This window comes from Gopherus flavomarginatus, chromosome 5 (assembly GCF_025201925.1).
Source record: "Gopherus flavomarginatus isolate rGopFla2 chromosome 5, rGopFla2.mat.asm, whole genome shotgun sequence".
Taxonomy (NCBI): Eukaryota; Metazoa; Chordata; order Testudines; family Testudinidae; genus Gopherus; species Gopherus flavomarginatus.
The window spans coordinates 140804598-140826312 of NC_066621.1; the positions used below are offsets into that span (position 1 = coordinate 140804598).

The following is a 21715-nucleotide window of genomic DNA, read 5'->3' on the forward strand; positions in this document are numbered from 1 at the left end:
ACTTTTGGAAAAGTTTGCCTTGGACTATGGTAAATTTTTCATCAGTCAAAGTCTTTAAATCAAGACTGGATATCTTTGTAATATATATGCTATAGTTCAAACTGAAGTTAATGGGCTTGATGCAGAAGTATTTGGTTAGGTTCTATGTCCTCTGTTATATGGGTGATCAGACTAAATTAGAAGTGGTCTGACTTGAAAATGTATTAATCTCTTCAGTCTCTCTTCAGATGAGTCCTGTCTGTGCCCCCTCATATTCTAGCTACTTAAGACCCCACTTTTAGTTCTTCTACATAATTTGAGGTAGGATGACCTGAACAGATCACAGGATTCTAGATGAGGATGTACCACTGATTATATAACAGAAATTTTAGTATATTTAATATTATTTTCCATCCCATTCCTTATGCATCCTAATATTTTGCTTGCTTTGGCTTTGCTGCTGTACATTGAGCAAAAAGGTCTTCTTTGAACTGTCAGTAGTGATTCCCAGATCTCTTTCCTTAATAAATATAGTTAATACAGAACTCATTAAGGTATAATATTAGTTCAGTTTATTCCCACCAATATGCATTACTTTATATTTGTCAATACTGAATAAATAATGGCATTGAATATGTACTCTACCTCCAAGGGTTGTCTGATGCCAGCCCTGTTTGACAGTAATAATTCAGGTATTATTGGTTTCAGAGTAGCAGCCATGTTAGTCTGTATCCACAAAAAGAACAGGAGTACTTGTGACACTTTAGAGACTAACAAATTTATTTGAGCATAAGCTTTCGTGGGCTACAGCCCATTTCTTCAATGCATCTGATGAAGTGGGTTGTAGCCACAAGTAGTCCTGTTCTTTTTGCAGGTATTACTGTTCCGCCTAGTGGAACTAGTAGCCAGTGGCTGATTATTAGCTACCTATCTTTACCCCACAAAGTTAATATTTTATAAAAAATCTTTAACAGGAATTTTCAGGTTGTCAAAACTGCTGTGGTGCTTAAAAAGACACACTTCCAGCCATGAAAATCTTAGTCTAAATTAGAAAAATGTAGAATGTGACATTAACCAGTAAAAGAATAGGTTAGGAAAAGGAGGAATGGAGGTTAAAACAAATATACCTGAATCATATGTATATATTATTTATTTTTCTAGGTGCATGAACGTACTGAAGAAATGGATTTTCTCCTATTGGTAGTCCGTAAACTATTACATACAAATTCACGATTTGTGAAGGCAAGTTTAAATTGCTTTCCACTCTTCTTTTATAGAATAACATTCTCAAGATCAGCTTTATTCGTTTGCATTCTGCACTGCATATAGTTTTTGAAGAGCTGATACGAAAATAGTGACTCACATTAATTTAAAATATTATAGAGTTCCTCAGTCCTAGTAAGTTACAAGGCTAACGGGCATTCTTCTTTGACCAATATAATGTATTCTGAGATTTTTTTTCTTAATGTTAGGATGCATTAATTCTAAAATGTGCTTAGGGCTACAGAAAATATAAGATGAATATTTGACTGGAATTAAATATTGGATGTTTAGGGCAGTGCTTCCGCTTGGATAAATATGATATTTTTAGGCACAAATGCATTTGTTATGCGTATTTTTCTTTTAATGGAGCAAAATTTTTGAGAAAATAGCAGAAATACAAATACTATGTTACCGTATATATACAGATCTGCTAATACAACTTTATGGTTGAAATTTTCTGTGCATATATGAAGAAATAAGTTTTAATTTTCTCCTTTGTGCAAATGTAGTGTGCAGAGTCTTAGTGTGGAAATGTTCAATCAGGTCTCTGCTGTTTAAGTCTTAAAAGTGACTTAAATTGCACAGTGGGCTGAGGGAATGACACAGATCATAGGGTAGTTCTGCCAGCCTAAACATTTAAGTGCAGCTCAGTGCTGGTTCTAGAAAATGTGGGTCCATGGTTGATGTCAATGCTCTTAAAGATTTCACCACTCTGGCTCTATAGCTCCTGTGGTATGGTATCCCACATTAGTGTGGAACTGCAGAGGCACTGTAGTCAGAGAACTCTTGTTACCTACTAGTAACAAATCAGATGTGTGTATGGTCTGATCTTATTAAATCTCTTCATTAATGATCTAGAAGGGAAATAAAGATTAATTCTGAGTTATTGTACTGGGAGGAGTTATAAACACCTAGTAGACCAGAGAAATATTGCAAAGGGGCCTTGAGAGATTAGAATTTTTAGGCAGAAAGTACCAATGAGACTCAGTTTGGAAAAATGCAAATTAAGACAATAGGGAAAAATAATATAGGACAAGTTAAGTAAGAGTAGATGTCTTAAAAGTTCAAATGCTTAAGTAGGAGTAATGCAAGATGGCAAATCAGATGAGTTTGAAATGAGAGTTGGAAACAAAGTCAGCTCAGTTTTGAGCTGCAGAGGCATCATGTCACAAAGCAGGAGGTAGTAGTTACTCTATATAGCTTTGGGAGACAGAAACTGCAATATTGCACTCACCTTCAGCCTTATGCTAAAAGAAAGATATTGTCAAATGGAAAGGGGGTTGGGGAATAGTAGCAAACATGATTAGGGTGTTGAAAAATGTATATGTGTGTGAGAAAGAGCTAATATAGCTTGACTAAGCAACTTGTGGGGATGAGGGGAAACTAGTCCATGGCAGTGGAATCCAACCTTTGATCCAGGGTCATTTATGGCCCTTCAGGGCAACTGTTAAAAAGACTGTTTGATCATGAAATATAAATATACTCATTGAGATGCACCCTGTGGGTTTTAAACAGAAGAGTGTAAATCAGCCTTGAGGCTAGAGAGCACCAGCTCCTCAACTGGCTGCCACTGCATTGCAACCCCAGAAAAATTTGTGATGTGAACTGGCAGCTCACTGAGCAGCTGCTGTAGCATTCCTGCTTCAGCAGCTCCCAGGCCGACCACCTACTGCATCACAGTGGAAGCGGAATAGTTCTGTTGTTTTGTTTCTGTTCTGGGCTGTAGGAACCCTCATAGTTAGCTTGACTGATCTTGGCCAAGTGTAGGGGAGCGTCTAGCAAAAGATGACTTCCATCCACTATAGTTGCTCAGGGCATCCCAGGAGAAGGAGAAAAAGAAGCTGAGAACTAACAGCCATTTGTAGTTCCCTGATTCTCTGAGATCACAAGTTGTTCCAACCTGGGCTAGCAAACTCACACCATCTGTGTGCCAGCTAAGGATAGCTAGAGGGATGTGCACTCCAGTGATTTGTTTGGCTTGCCCCAGTAAGCTTTGTCCCCCCAGGGAGGAATGTATCTAGGCTGATTATGCTGGCTGTATGCTTTTTGATGACTTCTATGCCAGGGAATTGCTAGCAGGTGACTTGTAGCTGACTTCTGCTTTCTTTGTGCTTCCATTGTAGCACCCATAGTATAGACTTGGCCTTAAAAATTATTTTAGGCAAATGTTAAACTTGGGTATAATTTCCCAAAGAGAGTGATAAGTCCCATCACTTGAGATGCTTAAAACTAGATTAGTAAATGAATCATAGGGGAGTAGTCTTGCTCTTCTGGGAAGGAAGTCTAGGTGACCTGTATCTCTTGCATTTAAATTGCCCTTCGAATTCACAAAATATCTGCCATAAGCTTTTCTTCTGTTAAGGATTGTGTAGGAATCATAAGCTAAAGAAGAGTTAAATATTCAGTTAGGTTTTCATTCATAGCAATAACTTCGTTTACTCTTTTGAATCTCAGTGTGACGTGATGTGGATTACTGCTAATATTTAACTAAATAATACAAATTCTTTTTAACAGGTAATCTTGATGTCTGCTACAATCAACTGTAAAGAATTTGCTGACTACTTTGTGCTTCCGATTCGTAACAAACTGTATCCAGCCTATGTGTTCGAGGTGGAAGGCAAGCCCCATGCCATTGAAGAATACTATCTTAATGATTTGAGGCACATTAGTCACATCAGGGTATAGTGAACAATATTCTGTTTCCTTTGTTATAATAAGATAGCAATTGGGATGGGCTCTTCAAAAATATGATCCCTTTATGTTCTTGATAAATTATTAAACTGGTTCTGAAAGTCTGGATACTAATTACAGTATTATGTGTTACAGGCGACTATACATTCTACCCAGCAACAGACTTTACAGTGGCTTAATGCCTCCACCAATCAGGAAGCAGAATGAGAAGACTTGTGAATTAGTATATAACCCCCTCCCCTCCACCCACTTTTTGTTCTTTGCTTCCTGCATTCTGGGAGCTTGGAGTAGTGGGTACCTCAGTCCTTATGCCTCTCTAAATCTGCCGCCTTTTCCTCCTTATAGTATAAAAAGAGCGAAGGTTTTTGTTCAGCAGTGCACTTTTTCTGTAGAGGGTCTCCCTCAGTTTTACGTTATGCTCTGTCCCTGTTGTTGATCTGAGCTTCACCACCACCCTTCCAGTCTGGTTTGCGTCATAATGAAGGCACGTTTCATTTTTGGGAACATGGCTCCACATTTCTCATAGCCTCAGCATCATTGTGCTGGAGTCTTAGATGATCTTTTTGGATTTGCGGTCCCAGTAAATGCTGCTATTGCACGCAGCCTAGTCTGGTGTGACAACCAGACTGGGTAACTTGCATCCTCCAATCTCCTGCTTCCCTCATCACTCCCACCTGCATCTATTTATCTTAGTTTCATACTGCTCCCATCACCATAGTACACAAACTCCTTCCACCTAAAATCAATAGCAATAGTGCAATTCCTAGTGGGGTTTCTGTAGATTGTGTGTCCTCCTTTTTAGGGTAAACACTGGGCTTTTTTGGTTGGTTGATTTGTTTAAGTGTTTGGTGGAGTGGGAGAGAGAACGTTTCGGTAGTTAGAGGTATCAATTTGAGAAGGAACCTCTCTGTTCCTTCCTGCTATTTCTTTAGGCAAGGAAAGCTACAAGACTGTGGAGACTTTGGGCCTTCACTTTCATATTTTCTAGTAAGTTTGTCAGCATTTGAGATCTACAAAAGCTGACTGATTCATCTGCAGCAAGAAAACCCAACCAACCAGCCAGGTTCTGAAAGCAAGTTGATCCCAGATTTTTGAGAGAAGCTTTCAGAAACAATTTCTGCTTGTTTGGCAGGTGGCCCCATTACTCCTGGTTCCGTGACCTGTGGAGCATCACTTTATACTGTGCTTTACTCCTGTCACAAAGTCTGGTTATTTTCTGCAACCCCACTGTAGGCAGATTTTTGGTAACCCCCCCCCTTCCATATTAGTGTCTCATCCTAATCTCTGATAGTTAGAGACGGGTTTAAGCCTTTAAGATTGAGGTTTAATATCCCTTACAAAATACTTGTTGTTACTAACTGTGGGTTTTCTTGATATCCATATGAATTTCTTATCCTCCTTTGAATGTTGCTAAATTCTTGGCCTCAGTGACTTCCTGTGGCAATGAGTTCCAGAATCCAGTGGCACGTTAAGTGAAAAATTATTTCCTTCTATCAGTCTTGTGCTCCTCAACTTTTAGATTTAATGGAATGTCCCTTTGTTCTTGTGACTGTTCTCAGGATACTCAGGGCTGTGAGTCACTTCATTACCCACCTGATTTCAGCATGAAGGTGTCAACTCCCTGACATCACCAGCCTGTTAGCCACTCACGCACTCTCTTCTGAGGTATTCTAGTCTGTCTTTGCTTTGCGGGTGCACCCTAGTCCCCGAGTATTTCTGAAGTGTTCAGCCCCTTATCCACTGAACACCAACAGTGTCCATGTCAGATTGTATCACTGAACTCATGATCAGCACCTTGCTTAATGTCTCAGTATTTAGCTCTATCTGTAGTGAAAACAAGAATAAGTTTATCAAAGATTCAAGGTTCAAGTGATTAGTGAGTAAGAAGGAGTTTCTCACTCCCTAAGTCAGGGGTCAGCAACTTTTCAGAAGTGGTGCACCGGATCTTCATTTATTCACTCTAATTTAAGGTTTTGCATGCTGGTAATGCATTTTAACATATTTAGAAGGCCTCTCTCTATAACTCTGTGTTATATAACTGAACTATTGTTGTATGTAAAGTAAAGTAAACAAGGTTTTTAAAATGTTTAAGAAGCTTCATTTAAAATTAAATTAAAATGCAGGTCTTATCAGTTTAGCTCAGTGGTTCTTAACCTGGGGTGCATGCACCCCCTGGGGGTGCGAGATGCCCTTTCTGGTGGTATGTGACATGCAAGATTTTTTTTTTTTAGAAGGTAAATCATTGAAAACACAAGTTAAGCACAGGCACATAAGTACAACTACTTTGTTTCATCAAACCTATGTATTTATTAACATTATACATGTTTTAATGATTACTGTAATATACAAAGTTTTTAAGTTTTCAAGTTTTTAAGCTAATTGTAGTGTAATTTTTTATAAGGGCTGCAGAGCCCTGGGTTGGCTGCCGGTACCCCCAGGCTGGCGGCAGGAGGGCTGAGCAGGGCCGGAGGCCCGGACCCCGGCTGGCAGGGGGCCGGGCGGCTGGAACCCCAGACCAGCAGCGAGGTGAGTGGGGCCGGCAACTGGTATCCCAGGCCGGCAGCAGGCTGAGCGGGGCTGATGGCTGGGACACCGGCTGGCAAGGGGCTGGCAGCCAGAACCCCAGACCAGCGGCAGGCTGAGTGACTTTTATTCTGGGGAAGGTGATTTTATAGTTTTTTTTTGTTTTGTTTTGTTTTGCTTTATGGCAGGGGTTGGCAAGCTATGACATGCGTGCCAAAGACGGCACGCGAGCCCGTTTTTAATGGCACACTGCTGACTGCCGGAATCCCGGCTTGCTCCCTTCCGCCCTCCACTTCCACTGGGCACCTCCCCACCGCGGGGGCAGGGGACAGAAGCTTGGTTCTTCTTCGAGTGGTTGTTCATGTCCATTCAAAGTAGGTGTGCGTGTGCCGCGTGCATGCCAGCCGGAAGATTTTTCCCTAGCAGCGTCCGTAGGGTCGGCCCTGGCGCCCCCTGGAGTGGCACCACTACGGCGCCCTATAAAGGGGCCCGCCTACCCTCCACCCCCTCAGTTCCTTCTTACCACCGGTGACGGCTAGCTGGAACTTCTCTTGTTCATAGCAAGTTAGCAGTGTCCTATCCTTGTGTAAGTCTGTGTATATAGTTACGTTAGTTTACTTAGGTCATTGTATATAGTTCTTGGTAGTTGGGGGGGTCTCCCCCTAAGTTTTTGTCGCCCGCTGGGGCATGCCCGGGTCTCCTGGGTTTAAACTCTGCAAGGACTGCGGGAAATTCATGCCCAAGAGTGACGTACACTCTGCTCATTTGAGGTGCCTCGGAGACAGCCACCAAAAGGACCTGTGCTCTATCTGCAGACGCTTTCGCCGGAGAACTCTCAAAGACAGAGCTCAAAGACTTAGAGTCCTCCTGATGGAGGCTGCCCTGCGGCCACCCTTGGACCCGGAACTGGCCGAGGCGGTACCCAGCACGTCTTCCTCGGTGCGGAGAGCCCTGGCACCGGCATCAGGACTTAGGGCCCAGCCCAAATAGTCTAAAACCCGTCACTGGATGGAGTCGGGTCATAGGAAGTCGGCCTCAGTGCGGCACTGCTCACCGTCGCTGGTGCCCGCTAAGAAGAGAGAGCCAGTGAGGGAACGGTCACCCCACCAGGACCCGAGGTCGACGCCGTCCGCGGGTGCAAGCGGACAGGCTGGGCTACAGCCCTCGGCTGCTCCGTCGACTCCCGCACTGCAGAGACGGCAGTCGAGTCCGGACCGGCCTAGATCCCTGGACCTCAGCAGAGACTTGCGCCTCCCTTTGATACCGGAGGTGTTCGAGGCAGCCTCAGACTTGATGGGACTCCTGGTGCCGGCCTCCCCGCACTGTAAGGAGTTGCCTACCGCGGTCCGTCCTCCAGTACAATCGAGGGGCAAACCGGCCATGCTGTCGCCTCCCTCCCTGCACCGCGCCACTAAGGCAGCACAGGACCAAATAAGAGGCTCCCTGCCGCCTCAGCACTGCTCTCCAGTGGCACCGGGTGCTGCTCCCCCTAGGTCCTCGTAGTCAGAGACTTCAGACTCAGATGCAGACTCCTACTGCTCCAGCCGATCGCAGAGCAGGAGATCGGTTTTGGGGGCCAGCCACCAGCGTTACCCACAGTGGCAGCAGCAATGGCATCCGCCCTCGCAGTGGCCGTTTTGGACCCCCTGGGCCTACCACCAGTCAGTAGGTCAGGCGCTGGGTCCTCGACCAAGGTCAGCCTCGGTCTCCTCGGCGTCAGTGGCCCCGCGCAGCTGCCTCCTCCACGGACACTGTCGCCGGGCAGGGGTGTGCCATATCTAAGTTCAGCACCCCCTAGCCGGGCAGCGGCACCAGCAGTGGCTACAGTTCGGGCTCAACAGGCACCACCCGATACGTCAAGCCGCTCACTGGCGACCCCGGTACCAGTTGCGGTGCCGCATTTAGAATCGGAACTGACCCCGCAACCACAGTACCATGTGCCACAGGACCCCGAAGGACTGCACGCACACGGGAGGAAGGGCTGATCCATGTAATTTCCTCATCTTCCTCCCTGGACGAAGCGGTCTCGGGCACGGCTGTGGTTCCGGCCCTGGAGGACACGCGAATCCTCCAACATCTGCTCCGGTGAGCAGCTCAGAGCCTCGCAGTCCAAGCTGAAGAAATCGAGGTGGACGCGGACCCTGTAGTAGACATCCTGGTTCCCTCAGGGCCATCTAGGGTGGCTCTCCCACTGATAAAGACCATAACGGATACTTCCCGCATCTTATGGCAAACGCCAGCCTCACTGGCCCCTACTTCCAAGAGAACGGAGCGGCATTATTTCGTCCCCTCTAAAGGGCACGAACACTTCTACCCTCCGGTGGTGGATGTGGCCAACCAAAGGGAGCGTCAAGGGTTTCAGGGGTCAACACCAAAGAGTAGGGACGCTAAAAGACAGCCTCTTCGGCAGAGAAGTGTACTCCATGGCAGGCCTTCGACTCCACATTGCCACCCAACAGGCAATTGTAAGCCGATATGGTCATAACACGTGTTCAGCCATGTCGAAGTTTACGGAGCTCCTTCCCCAGGACTCGAGGTCAGAGTTTTTGGCCCTCGTGGAGGAGGGCAAGCTGATCTCCCGAGCCTCTCCAGGCTGCCCTAGGTGCGGCGGACTCAGCCTTGCGCATCTCTGGTCAGGCGTCCGGTAAATCAAGACCACGATCGGGGCCTAGACCCCCTATTTGATGGTATGGTCGAGGGCGACCTACCTATCGAGACTCTGGATCCTTCTACCCCTACCTTTTGGGTCACGTCTGTCCCCCTTCTACCGTACCTGGTCCCGAATCACGTCGGACAGCTGGGTGCTCCGCACGGTAGAGAGGTGATATTCTATCCAGTTCTCCCTCCCTTCCTACCAGCCCCCCTCCCCGTCCCTCTTCAGGGACCCATCTCACGAACAACTTCTAATTCAAGAAGTGCAGTTCCTCATGGAGGCAGGGGCAGTGGAGGAAGTCCCTTGGGAACTCAGGGGCAAAGGCTTCTACTCCCGGTATTTCCCAATACCGAAGGTGAAAGGGGGGCCTGAGACCCATCCTAGACTTGCAGCAGCTGAACAAGTTTGTACGAGAGCTCAAGTTCTGCATGGTCTCCCTGTCCTCGATTATTCCCTCCCTGGATCCAGGAGATTGGTATGCCGCCCTCGACTTAAAGGACGCTTATTTCCACAATGCCATAATTCCCCGACACCATCGATACCTCAGGTTTGTCGTGGCCGATGCCCATCTGCAGTTCATGGTGCTCCCGTTCGGCCTGTCAGCCACTCCAAGGGTCTTCACGAAGTGCATGGCAATCGTGGCGGCCTTCCTGCGCGGGCGGGGCATCCAGGTATTCCCCTACCTTGCCGACTGGCTCATAAAGGACCGCTCCAAGGAGCAGGTGGAGACTCAGGTGTCGTTCATCAGGCGGACCTTTCTCAATCTCAGCCCCCTCTTGAAAGAAGCCAAGTCCACCCTGTATCCAACGCAACGAATAGAGTTCATAGGAGCAGTTCTGGACTCCACCCATGCCAGAGCATACCTGCCGGAATCCAGGTTCCGTGCAATTTCCGAGCTCATCCTTGGACTGCACCGCGCCCCGATTACCACGGCATGAGTCTGCCTCCAGCTGTTGGGTCACATGGCGGCGTGCACCTATGTGGTAAACCATGCCAGACTCCGGATTTGCCCGCTACAGTCCTGGTTAGCGACAGTATATCGCCCGGCCAGAGACCCCTTGGACTCAGTGGTGTCCATTCCCCACTTGGTGCTAAGCTCTCTGCGGTGGTGGCTCGACCCGCAGAAAGTGTACATGCGTGTCCCCTTCGCTGCCCCTCAACCCTCCCTCTCCCTGGTAACGGATGCCTCGGATCGGGGTTGGCGAGCGCACCTGGGACACCTCAGGGTGCAGGGCTTGTTGTTGCCGGAGGACCTCGAGTTGCATATCAGCATCAGGGAGCTGAGAGCGGTTCGCCTGGCTTGTTTGACCTTCTGGTCCCACCTGGCTGGCAGATGTTTCGGTCTTCTCGGAAAACATGTCGGCAGTCTTTTATATCAACAAATGGGGGTGCACGCTCCTCTCCCCTGTGCAGGGAAGCCCTCGCGCTGTGGGATTTCTGCGTCCAGAATGCTACCCACAATTCTACCTTCCGGGGGAGCAGAACAGTTTGGCAGACACCCTCAGCCGCTCGTTCCCGGGTCACGAGTGGTCCCTCCGATGGGACGTGGTACGCTCAATTTTCCACCTCTGGGGCTTTCCCCAGTTAGACTTGTTCGCCTCGAGGGAAAACAGAAAGTGCCGACAGTTCTGCTCCCTCCTGGGCTGCAGTCAGGGGTCTCTGTCGGACGCCTTCCTACAGTCTTGGTGGGTCGCTCTGCTCTACGCCTTCCCTCCGATCCCCCTGATACACAGAGTGATTTTGAAGATTCGCAGGGACTATGCACAGGTAATCCTGATAGCTCCTGCGTGGCCACACCAACATTGGTACACGTGACTCCTGCACATGTCCGTTCAGGCACCCCTGATGCTGCCCCTGCTCCCAGACCTGATCACACAGGACCGGGGCTCCCTCCGCCACCCGAAGCTGGAGTCCCTTCACCTCACAGCATGGATGCTTCATGGCTGAACCTGGTGGAGATGCAGTGCTCCCAGCAGATCAGACAAGTGCTGCTCGGTAGTAGGAAACTATCAACTAGGGCCACCTACCCCTCCATATGGTCGGGTCAGCGAGGTCACAATCCGCTGGGGGTCCCAGTCCCCATTGTCCTAGACTATTTGCTCCACCTCAGACAACTGGGCCTCTCCATCTCCTCGATTCGTGTTCACTTGTTGGCCATCTCGGCCAACCTTGTTTATTTTACAATACAACAATAGTTTAGTTGTATAATACATAGACCTATAGAGAGAGACCTTCTAAAAAACATTAAAATGTATTACCAGCACGAGAAACTTTAAATTAAAGTGAATAAATGAAGGCTTGGCACACCACTTCTGAAAGGTTGCCGACCTCTGCTTTATGGCCTTGCACAGAACCCATAATGTAACTAGGGAAATGACAGGTTACTTACTCATACAGATCTTATCCAAGCAGATCCGTGGTATTTTGTTTTTGTTTTTTAGAAGGGATTGTTGTGCAAGAGAAAAAAATCTGAATAGAAGTTACTGAACTTTTTGCCTCCTGATTATTTAAAGGGGTTTCAATAGTGCTCAAGTGATGCACATTGGGTTGTGTCAAGCAAAGGGTGAGGGCTTTATTATGTTGTTGTGATATCAGAGTTTAAGGCCAGAAGGGGACCACCAATACCAGCCAGCACTCACACGCTAAACCAAAAACTGAAATTAGACCAAAGCATTACAGCCCTCAGGAGATTAAGGTATAATGTGCTACATGCAGAGAATAAAAGGGATGGTGGTGCACCAGTGCCTCAGGCTACTGCAGTAATAGGAAATTGACTGAGATGTACCTAGATGATCTTAGCAAGTGACTATGTCCCATGCAGCGGAAGATGGAGACTCCCTCCCCCCAAGGTCATTGCTAATCTGACCTGGGGGAAAAATGCCTTTCTGACCCCACCATGGTGATCAGACCCTTAGCATCTGAGCAAGAAGCAGCTAGACAAAACCCCAAAAGAGAGAGTGCTCTGTACCATCTCACAACTCTATCTCACCATATCCAGTGTCCCCCTTATAGCTGTGTCCATCTCTGGTGCTTCCGAGGAAGGAGATAAAGAAACCCCAACCCAGAATGCACTGAGGAAGGAGGGAATTCCTTTCCTGACCCCTGCAGGTAACTTGCTGAAACTCTGAAGCATGAGCTTTTAGGAACATAAGACATGAACTGGAAGAGATGCCCGGAGCTGCTGAGCCCTGCCCCCACTACCAGAAGCAATCTTATTATACAGTACTGCTCATTGTCAATCTCTGTTAAAAATGGATTAAGTTGTTTGTGCCCTCAACGCCTATTGGGAGTCTTTCAGAACTACTCTGATGGTTAGAAACCTTATTCTAATTTCTAGCCTAAACTTACTCATGACCAGTTTTATACCCATTTGTTCATGTGCCAACATTGTCCTGGAGCTTAAATAACTCTTCACTCTTGCCTCCCTGGTATTTATCCCTGATGTATTTAGAGAGAGCAATCCTATTGCTTCTTAGCCTTTGTTTTGCTAGGCTAAACAAACCAAGATTTTAGTCTCTTCTCATCAGATAGACTCTATTCCTCTGGTCATCCTAACAGATCTTCCTTGCTTCTGTTCTAGTTTGAATTCATCTTTCTTGAACATGGGTGACGACAATTGTACACAGTATTCCGGATGAGGTCTAATTAATGCCTGGTACCAGGGAATTAATACTCCTCTATCTCTACTGGAAATGCCTTGTTTAATATATCTAGAACTGCGTTAGCCTTTTTTGCAGCCACCTCACATTGGTGGCTCATAGTCATCATGTGATTAACCAACACAACAGGTCTCTTTCTTCCTCTGTCACTTTAAACTGATGAAGCCTCCAGCTTATAGCAGAAAGGGTGTTGATATGTGCGAGAAGGATAATTAACCATAAAAAGTTATTAAACATTTCTGATAAGCAGAATCACCAGGTGCCACACATCTCAGTAGCAGCCCAGTGTGAATTTTTCTAATTTGTTGCATCATTCATAATTAAGTTTCTAAAGGGCATGGTACATCTCATTTGCTTTGTAATGGTGTTAGCACACATCATCATCATCATCACCGCAAATCCCAAAGGGATATAGTCTCCTTGCAGATCAAGTGCCAACCAGATCAGTCTTTAGCAAGGTCCTTAAGGTGGTCTGTCTGGTTATTCAGTTTATGTCCATCTTTGGCAAGCTTATTATGCCACTGAAGTTTTTGGTGGCAACATGATCACCAGCCATTTAGTGGCATTCCTTGATAAACACTTTATAATGTATTGACCTTCCTAATGTCCATTCCCAGAAAGCCTATGAAACTGAAACAGTGCTGATGGATGCAGTTGTTGGGTTCAGCTGTGAACATTCTCCATTACTGATCTTGTCCTGCCACTTAATATAGAGAAAGAGAAACTGAGTCGAAAACATCCACTTGCTGTTCTTCTGCTTACCGTGTTTCACTGGTGTACCAGAGTTGGTATAATTCTTATTTTGTAGCTCCACAGCATGATAGCAAGCTAGATGTCACTACATCTCCTTGGAGGCCACTGAAGAGCCTGAAACATTGCAGCATCCACTGCTGTACAAATGTCCACACCTTTTGAGCGTCCTTAAGCCTTGTCTATGCCACCTAAAAGGTATTTAGCAGTTGCCACTTGCTCAGTCTCCTGTTCAGAGAAGTTAATACCAAGCTGATTACAATCTGAAGTTGAAGGTTGCTTGTTGGTAATGGCTAGGGACTTAGTTTTATCTTGATTACTAAAAAGACCATTGCACTGTTCTTCTTGCCTGACCAGATCAGCCATCAGTATCCATGATTCACCAAACCAAGCCAACAAGACAATGTTATTGGCATATGCAAGATATCAAAGCAGAATGGTGGTCAGCTCAGCGCCACCAACAACTGCATCCTCAAACTTACCCATCAGCTACAGTGCTGATATTGAACAACGATGGTGACAGAATACAGCCTTCCTGAACTCATATGGAAATAGGAAACCATGCTATGGATCAGCTATTGAATTGAACCCAGCTGTTTGTTCCACTATAGACTTCTTCTGTCAATGATACTATCTTTTCTCAGGGACACTGCGTCGCCTCATCAGACCCTGCGGCTTGTTGAGTGCACTGAATCAAAGACCTGATGGAAGTCTATAAAGTGCTTTGCAAGGTTTATTTAATTAATCCATCTTCTCAAAAAGCTGCCTTAAGGTAAAGATCTGTGAAATGAGATCTAAAGCTGCTCTGAATATCCCAGCCTTTGCCATGAAGTGCATCCTTGATTCGAGACATTAACACAAAAGCCAAGAGCTTCTCTGGGACTGACAACTGCATAATTCCTCTATAGTTGCTACATTTGGGTTTATCACCCTTTTTAAACAGAAGCAGAATAACAATTTCCTTCCAGTCACTGGGGATTATATTCGTGGCCCAGATGGCCTGGAAGAACCTATGCAGCAGTGATACGACAGTATTCTCACCTGTGTTCATCAGCTCAGGGATAAAGTTACAAATCCCTGTTACTTTCCCAGACTTCCGTTTATGGAGTGTGATCCACTTGGTTGAAGGAAAGTGTTCTCTGGAACTTCCTGCCCCATTTCAAATGGAAGAGGGACTGCAGGTGACAGACAGTTGAGGAGAGTTTTTTTTTTGAAATGATCTTCTCATCTGGGCAACTGATCTTGTAGACTCTGGCTGATGCTGCCATCTCAATTCTTTACTGGACAACCTGGTGCTGTCTCCGCTAGCAAACATCTCAACACTGAATAAGGGCTGCAGAGGTTGTGCCTGGTGGCAGCATGTTCTAAACTGGCTTCGTGAGTTGACCCCCAGGTTTCCATATCTTTTCTTACATAATGCCTTGATGACATTCCAAAGTCGAATCCATTTGGCCTTTGCTTTTTGTCCTTGACAAACGTGTCTTTAAAGACTTGAATTGTAGCCTCGCTGTTTTTCTTACACCCAACTGCAGTGAGTGTCTCTGTCCTCCCTGATCCATAGATATTTGAAGATCTGAGGCCCCAGCACTGAGCTGGCAACAGTCAGCACTGATGACTTGAATTACAGTAATGCTGTTCCTCATCAGATGACAGAGGAAGTGAGGCTCAAGTCTCTAATGCTTCGGCAGCCTTCAGCCGTTCAGAATGGAAAGCTGTCTGAGAGCTCAGCTCTAATAAAAGCTTTTGTTTGAATTGGACTAATTAGCTGGCTGTCATTGAAGTGGAAGGTGCACTTTTGTCAGCAGAAGCCCATGGTTGGTGTCAAGTTCAGCACCTCTGCAAACTCAGACATCCATGACTGTTGACTGCCAGTGATTGTTAAAAGGACATGATCAATAACAATCCTAGTGAAACCCTCTGGACTGTACCAGGTCTGCCTGTGAATCTTTGAGCGTCACAAAACAATGATATTGGACACAAATTGGGATTATTCTATGTGCTGCATTGTGATACAAGGCTTTGTTGAAACATTTGTGAGGAAGCTTGCACTTGAATGTCCTGTTTAACCCTATTGCATTATTTTATAGTGGCATGGTGTGAGATGAGATTAGGAAACATTGTAGGTTAACAAGCTATTTGGGATAAAATGAAAAGCCTGTTTCTGGACCTCAGTACAGTGATAGCCTAGACTGGGGTGGCCGAACTTACTGACCCTCCGAGCCACACATGGTAATCTACAGAAGTTCGAGAGCTGGGGCGCACCTGCTGGGGTTCGGGGCTTCTTCCCTGAGAGAGGCACCTGCCACGGCTCCGGGGTGAAGCCCCACTCCTGCTGAAGCCCTGAGCCCCGGCAGGTGTGTCCCCTGGGGCTGATGCCTTCAGACCGCCACCCCCACTGGGCAGAAGCCCCTACCTCCCACCCTGCTGAAAGGCAGATGTCCCAAGCCTCCCCCAAAGTCTGGTAGGTGGAGAATGGAGGGGGCATGTGGGGGGCTCTGCAAGCCACACTTTAACTGTAAAAGAGCCACATGCTGCTCGTGAGCCACAGTTTGGCCACCCCTGGACTGGACCTTACTACAGGGATAATGATTCTAAAAATAACTAGGAGATGGAAACAATCCATCAACCAAACTTGATTAATTGAAGCTATTCATATAATGCCCATTGAGTGACACGTAATGTAGAAAATTGATGAATTAATAAAACTATAGTATATCTGGTTCCATTACAGTTTCTACCATATCAAAGGATAAAGCCTATAGAAAAAGGAAGGACCAGACAATTTTAAGAGGGTTAAAAGAAAGATTTAATTGACTAAATTAGTCAAATGTTTTTTTCTCTTGAACACGACTACCAAAGAAACTAATAGATTCCTGCAGCCATCAAAGTTCTGATGCATCAGAAAAAGCCTGCAAGAAATGTATTATAACAATGTCCTGTCAGCATTCATATATTTTGCAATGACATGTTGGCTCAAATGGACAGCATGGAAGAGATTATGTAATCTCTGATGTCTTTGAAAGATTCTTGATGATAGGTGGCAACAAAAAGATAACTGGGAACTTCGCAGAGAAGTCTGTCTATCAAGTTGCATTTATCAAAATGGTGGCAAGTTGTAGGTCAGTTCCCACACCTTTCAATCCAAAGATTGTGAACGGGATTGCGGGGGAGTTACTTAAGATGGATCATTTTTTTTTAAAGCATTTTGATTACTCCCCGTGTCGCACATGGCCTTTCAGTTTTAATTCTCCTGACTTTGTTTATTTCTTACTATTCTGCTCTTTTTTCCTCTTGGCTACAACTATTATTTGCTTAGTAGGGAGGAACAAACATAATGGTACAGGCAGCTGTATTTGTACCTTAGGGCTACTCAAAAGCACACACAAAACCTCCTGATTTTTATATGAGCAGGAGAAAAATTGGAAAGGAATTGTGAAGTTGTAGTTAATTGGCTTCATTGCACAGCTTTGTGAGAAATACAGACTTGGAAATTGTCTTCAGGTTATAGATGGCAATGTTTATTAAGAGGGTGGGCAAAGGAAAGGCTTATGGGGAGAAGGGAACTGTAAGTTTTGATAGCCAAAGAAAAATTGAAGTGTATTTTTTGAGACATCAACATGATGTACGGTAACACTATTATTGCCATACCACAACAGAAGTCCATCTATTACGTTATCGTACTTCTGACAGTGACAAATACCAGATACTAAAGAGAAGTTGCCAGTAGATTTTGAAAATTTGGATTAGAAGCCTAAGGCTCCTATTTTTTTTCAAATTTTGGTCTGAGTGTATAAAATGTGCAGTAATTTTCTTAATGGATTGAAAGCCTAAACAACATTAAAGCAATTATCTTTTGAAGTGACACAATTTATGATTTTAGTAAATACAACTTTAGCTCCTGATGCTACACTTCTTCACATTAATTCCATGAGTAACTTCATGTATCAGCACAGCACTTATTATTTAATTCATTAGAAGTTTTAATCTAAAATTGCAGTAGCATAAATCTTCAAATTAATTTTACAAAGCCTCAACCTGATTTAAAATCAATTTAAAAAAATTGGATGACTTAAATCTCGTCTTACATCACCTTGATTTAAATCAGTCCACATTGGTTTCCTAAAACCCATCTGTTACTTGTTCGCATATGCCATGAAATATGAGGCTTTATATTCCTTCATTTAAAAAAAACCCGTCTAATGTAACTGGCTGTTCTTATTATCTGGATAAATGTCTAATCCTTTTTTGAATTTGACAATGAGATCCACAGGTTGTTTTATGTGTGTGTTGTTTTTTTTTAATTATATATACATATACCTATTTCTTTTAATCAAATTCAATGTAAACATCTTTTCAAATTCATTAAATGTTCCCTTGTTCTTGTATCATGGGAAGGTAAATAGGCGGGCCCAGTTGACCATCTTTATATTATTCAGTATTTTGTGTACCTCTATCCTGTCCCTGCTTATAATACCTCTTATGCTTTGAATAGACGTATACTCTTGATCTGATGTATACATTGTCGTCGTCTTCACTTTTCTTCTAGAAGAGGGAGGAAAAGTGTTAGGTGAGGGAAAGGGAAGTCACTTCATAATATGTGCTTGTGCTTCCCAGTTGTGAGAGGATATGCAGAGGTGATGCTAGTCATTCATGACTGTAAAAAGGCATAAGGCATGATTTAGTGTAATTTCCCGAGGGCAGTATTTTTCCATTCTGTTGGCATGTTCAAGTATTTTATAAATTTGTTAGATGTTTACTTACTGTTTTTAACTGGACCATTATTTTATTGATCATATGTGCTTGCATATCAGCTTCAGGAGATTGATAAACTGCAGGGTGTGATATGGAAAGAGAAGAAAGGAATCAGCATAAACACAAACTTTAGAAGGTTGGCTTACAGCACTCTTGGAACATTTGGAATATTAATATATTCAAGACGCTGAATACAGTTCCATTCTTATGTACGGTAACAGTCTCTCCGAAGGTTGACTCTGCCAGGTCTTTTGCTCCTGGGTGTCAGGTCGTTGATACTAGGCCACTGGAACACCGCCTTCTTGCAAAGATATTTTTACCTTAGATGGCAGTGGGCAATAAATAAGCCAGTGCCCATGTGGAGCATAAACACCATTGTGACGTTGTATACTTTGTGGAAACACCCCACACCCCCATATTCATCCTTATATGATTGTGTGGTATCTAATGCAAAGTTTGTCATGTTGTGTGTCTTTGGAAGGCTTATGATGTGCTGAGCATTATTGTTATGGTAATGTTATAGTAATCGTTGTTATAGTAATGTTATAGGTTGTAATTTCATGTATATAGTTGAGGCTGAAAATGTGTCCTCATGGCTTAAATCAAGCCAAGGCAAAAACTCTCCCAAGAGCAGAGGGGCAGTTCATACCTCATCAGGGCATGTATGCAACAAACTCAACCCTGCCTCACAGGAACAAAGGACACTGGCCTAAGCAGCAACTAAGGATCTGTTGGATTCTCGAGTGAGTCATCCCCCTTCCTTTGGTCAGTTTGGGATTGTGATGAGGTAATGCTCAGCTGACTCTGAAGGGGGAAAGCAAAGCCAAGAGGGAAGAAAGAACATGAGAAAAGGGAGAGATGTTTGCCAGGCTCGTCTTCTTTCTTCCACCTCCATCTACAGACATCGTCACCAAGCGGCTGAAGCGCTGATCAAAGGGGAGAGCCTGGCTGAAGGGCAACCAGCTAGCCTGTGGTGAAAAGTATCTAAGTTTTGTAAGGGCATTGAAAGTGTTAAGATCAGCTTGGAATGCGTTTTGCTTTTATTTCATTTGACCAAAGCCGACTTATCGTGCTTTGAGTTACAATCACTTAAAGTCTATCTTTGTAGTTAATAAATCTGTTTGTTTATTCTACCTGAAGCAGTGTGTTTGGTTTGAAGCATGTCGGAGACTCCCCTTGGGATAGCAAGCCTGGTGCATATCAATTTATTTGTTAAACTGACGAACTCGTATAAGCTTGCAGTGTCCAGTGGACATAACTGGACACTGCAAGAGGGAGGTTCCTAGGGTTGTGTTTGGGACTGGAGATATTGGCTAGTGTCATTCGGTTGCACAATCCAAGGAGAAGCTTACAGCCCAGGAGTGGGGGTTCTCACAGCAGAGCAGGATAAAGGCTGGCTCCCAGAGTCAAGAATTGGAGTGACCTAGTAGCTCACTGGTCTGGATAACACCAGAGGGGAATGTCACAGTCCAAAGGTTGACTCTACTAGGACTTGCTCCTGGGTGTTGGGTTGTTGGTACTAGGCCAGTGGAACTCCTTCTCGCAAAGATTTTTTTATCTTAGATGGCAGTGGGCAATAAATAAGCCAGTGTCCATGCAGAGCATAAACACCACCCTCTAAATGTTCCAGGCAGTTCCTTTTTAAATGTGGCAAGTGAAGGTGCTCCCTGTCAGTTCACTTCTGTGTTTCTCATACTCCTTATGATCTAAGGCTCCATCTACATTTGGAACTAGGAGTGTAATTCCTGGCTCATGTAGACATGCTCACACTGGCTCTCATTGAACTAGGGTAGCCATGGTAACATGGGCAGTGGTAAGTGGTGGCATGGGCTAGCTGGCCTAAATACAAACTCACCTAGACCACCATGGATACATACTTGATTAAACTAGCCTGTGCTGATGCTCGTTGCTCCCTGTGCTGCTCCAGCTTTACTACCACCGTTAGCATGCTAACTCAACGAGAGATAGCATGAGTATGTCCATAAGAGCTGGGAATCGCACCCCTAACTTGAAGTGTAGGCATGTAGTCTTCATGTCACATCAGTGGCACATAGTGGCTTCTTTCAGTCTTATACTATTATATTTTGAGATGTTAGTTGGAGTGTTGCAGTGCATTTTGTAAGCAGCTGGACACCAGAAAGCCTGCACTGCCACCTGCCTTTGTTCTTCCCTGTTTCTAATGAATAACGTTTAAGAATGTTTCCTTTGAAAAAAAGTTGTATACGTTATTTGCAGTGAAAGCTTTGTCATTTGAAGTTTTGTGTGAGAAATTCGTATTTGGTAAAATCAGTAGTAAAGTCCCTCATTTCTTTTTATGGGGGTGACTCTTTTGTGTGTGTTTTGGACTGAATTTCTAGAATCCAGATGTCAGACAGTGAAGTGTATATATCAAAATCAGTTCTGCTTTTTGATGGGTTATTTCACTCATCTATGTTAGTACTGATGGATTTTATGCATTATCATATTGTTACCTTTTTATGGGCTGTGTGGCAGTCTTGTCATGTTGAGGAATAGCAAAGGGAGCTGCAGTAGCTCTGGCAAAGTGAAAAGACAAATTTGAAAGCTGTTCAAGCAGAGAGTTCAAAAAGCAACATCTTAAATTCAAGCAGCCAGGGGAGAGCAAGTCCTCATTGAACATGAAGTCCACAAAGAAAGGTACAACTTCATACCAAAGCCATTGAAATTAAGTTGATTTAAAAAAAAAAATCACTATACCCTTATATTTCAAGAAACTAAATAAACCTCAGTGGAAAAGTTAAATTCTTCAAGTCCTAGTTACAGCATTCACAAAGTTCATACAGCATGTGCTTGTGTCCTGATGTGACTGTTCAGTCTGAATTTTTTTTAATAATTCTAGTTTTATACCGGTAGAAGTGAAGTAGAATGTGAACAAGTGATAAATATGTCCTTACTCTGTTCTTTACACTCAGACTATCCAAGTTTTGTTTATATTCTCACCAAATAGTCCTCTGTCTTTCAGCTTCCACTGCCAGCTTCTTAACTGTCCAGCACTGTCTTGTTACTGTATTTTGGCTTCATTTAACATTCGCTTTTTCCCTAACTTATTCCACCATTGCTATAATTGGTCTTTCTCTCCCAGTGGCAGCCACAGTGGGTGTATTTCAATGATGGACGCTGCTTTTTAATCAGTGTCACATAATCCAGGTTTAGAGGATGCAGTGCTTAGAATGCCGGTTCCTTGACTTCTCTGGCATTCCCACTGATACTGCCACTGGAATAGTTGGACTGATGGTAACAACAAGAAGAGAAGTCCAAGCATAGATGAGGCTGTAATTCACATATGTGTAGTTCGCAATCAGGAGATGCAATTGCAGCTCCTGTAGTGATTCTTGATGTAGATTTCATCTGGCTAGATCACTGCTAACTTGAGTGACAATAGCAGTTATCTGTGGCAGCAGGGACAGAAGCGCATGAACCAGCCTCC

At 44.5% G+C, this 21715-nt stretch overlaps 1 protein-coding gene across 1 annotated transcript in view; it reads left to right on the top strand.

Moving 5' to 3' along the window:
* TDRD9 (tudor domain containing 9) overlaps window positions 1–21715 on the top strand; it is a 150380-nt gene that overhangs the window by 46250 nt on the left and 82415 nt on the right. The window contains 2 exon segments of the mRNA XM_050954259.1: window positions 1141–1221; window positions 3757–3921. Coding sequence (XP_050810216.1) covers window positions 1141–1221; window positions 3757–3921 — 246 coding nt within the window.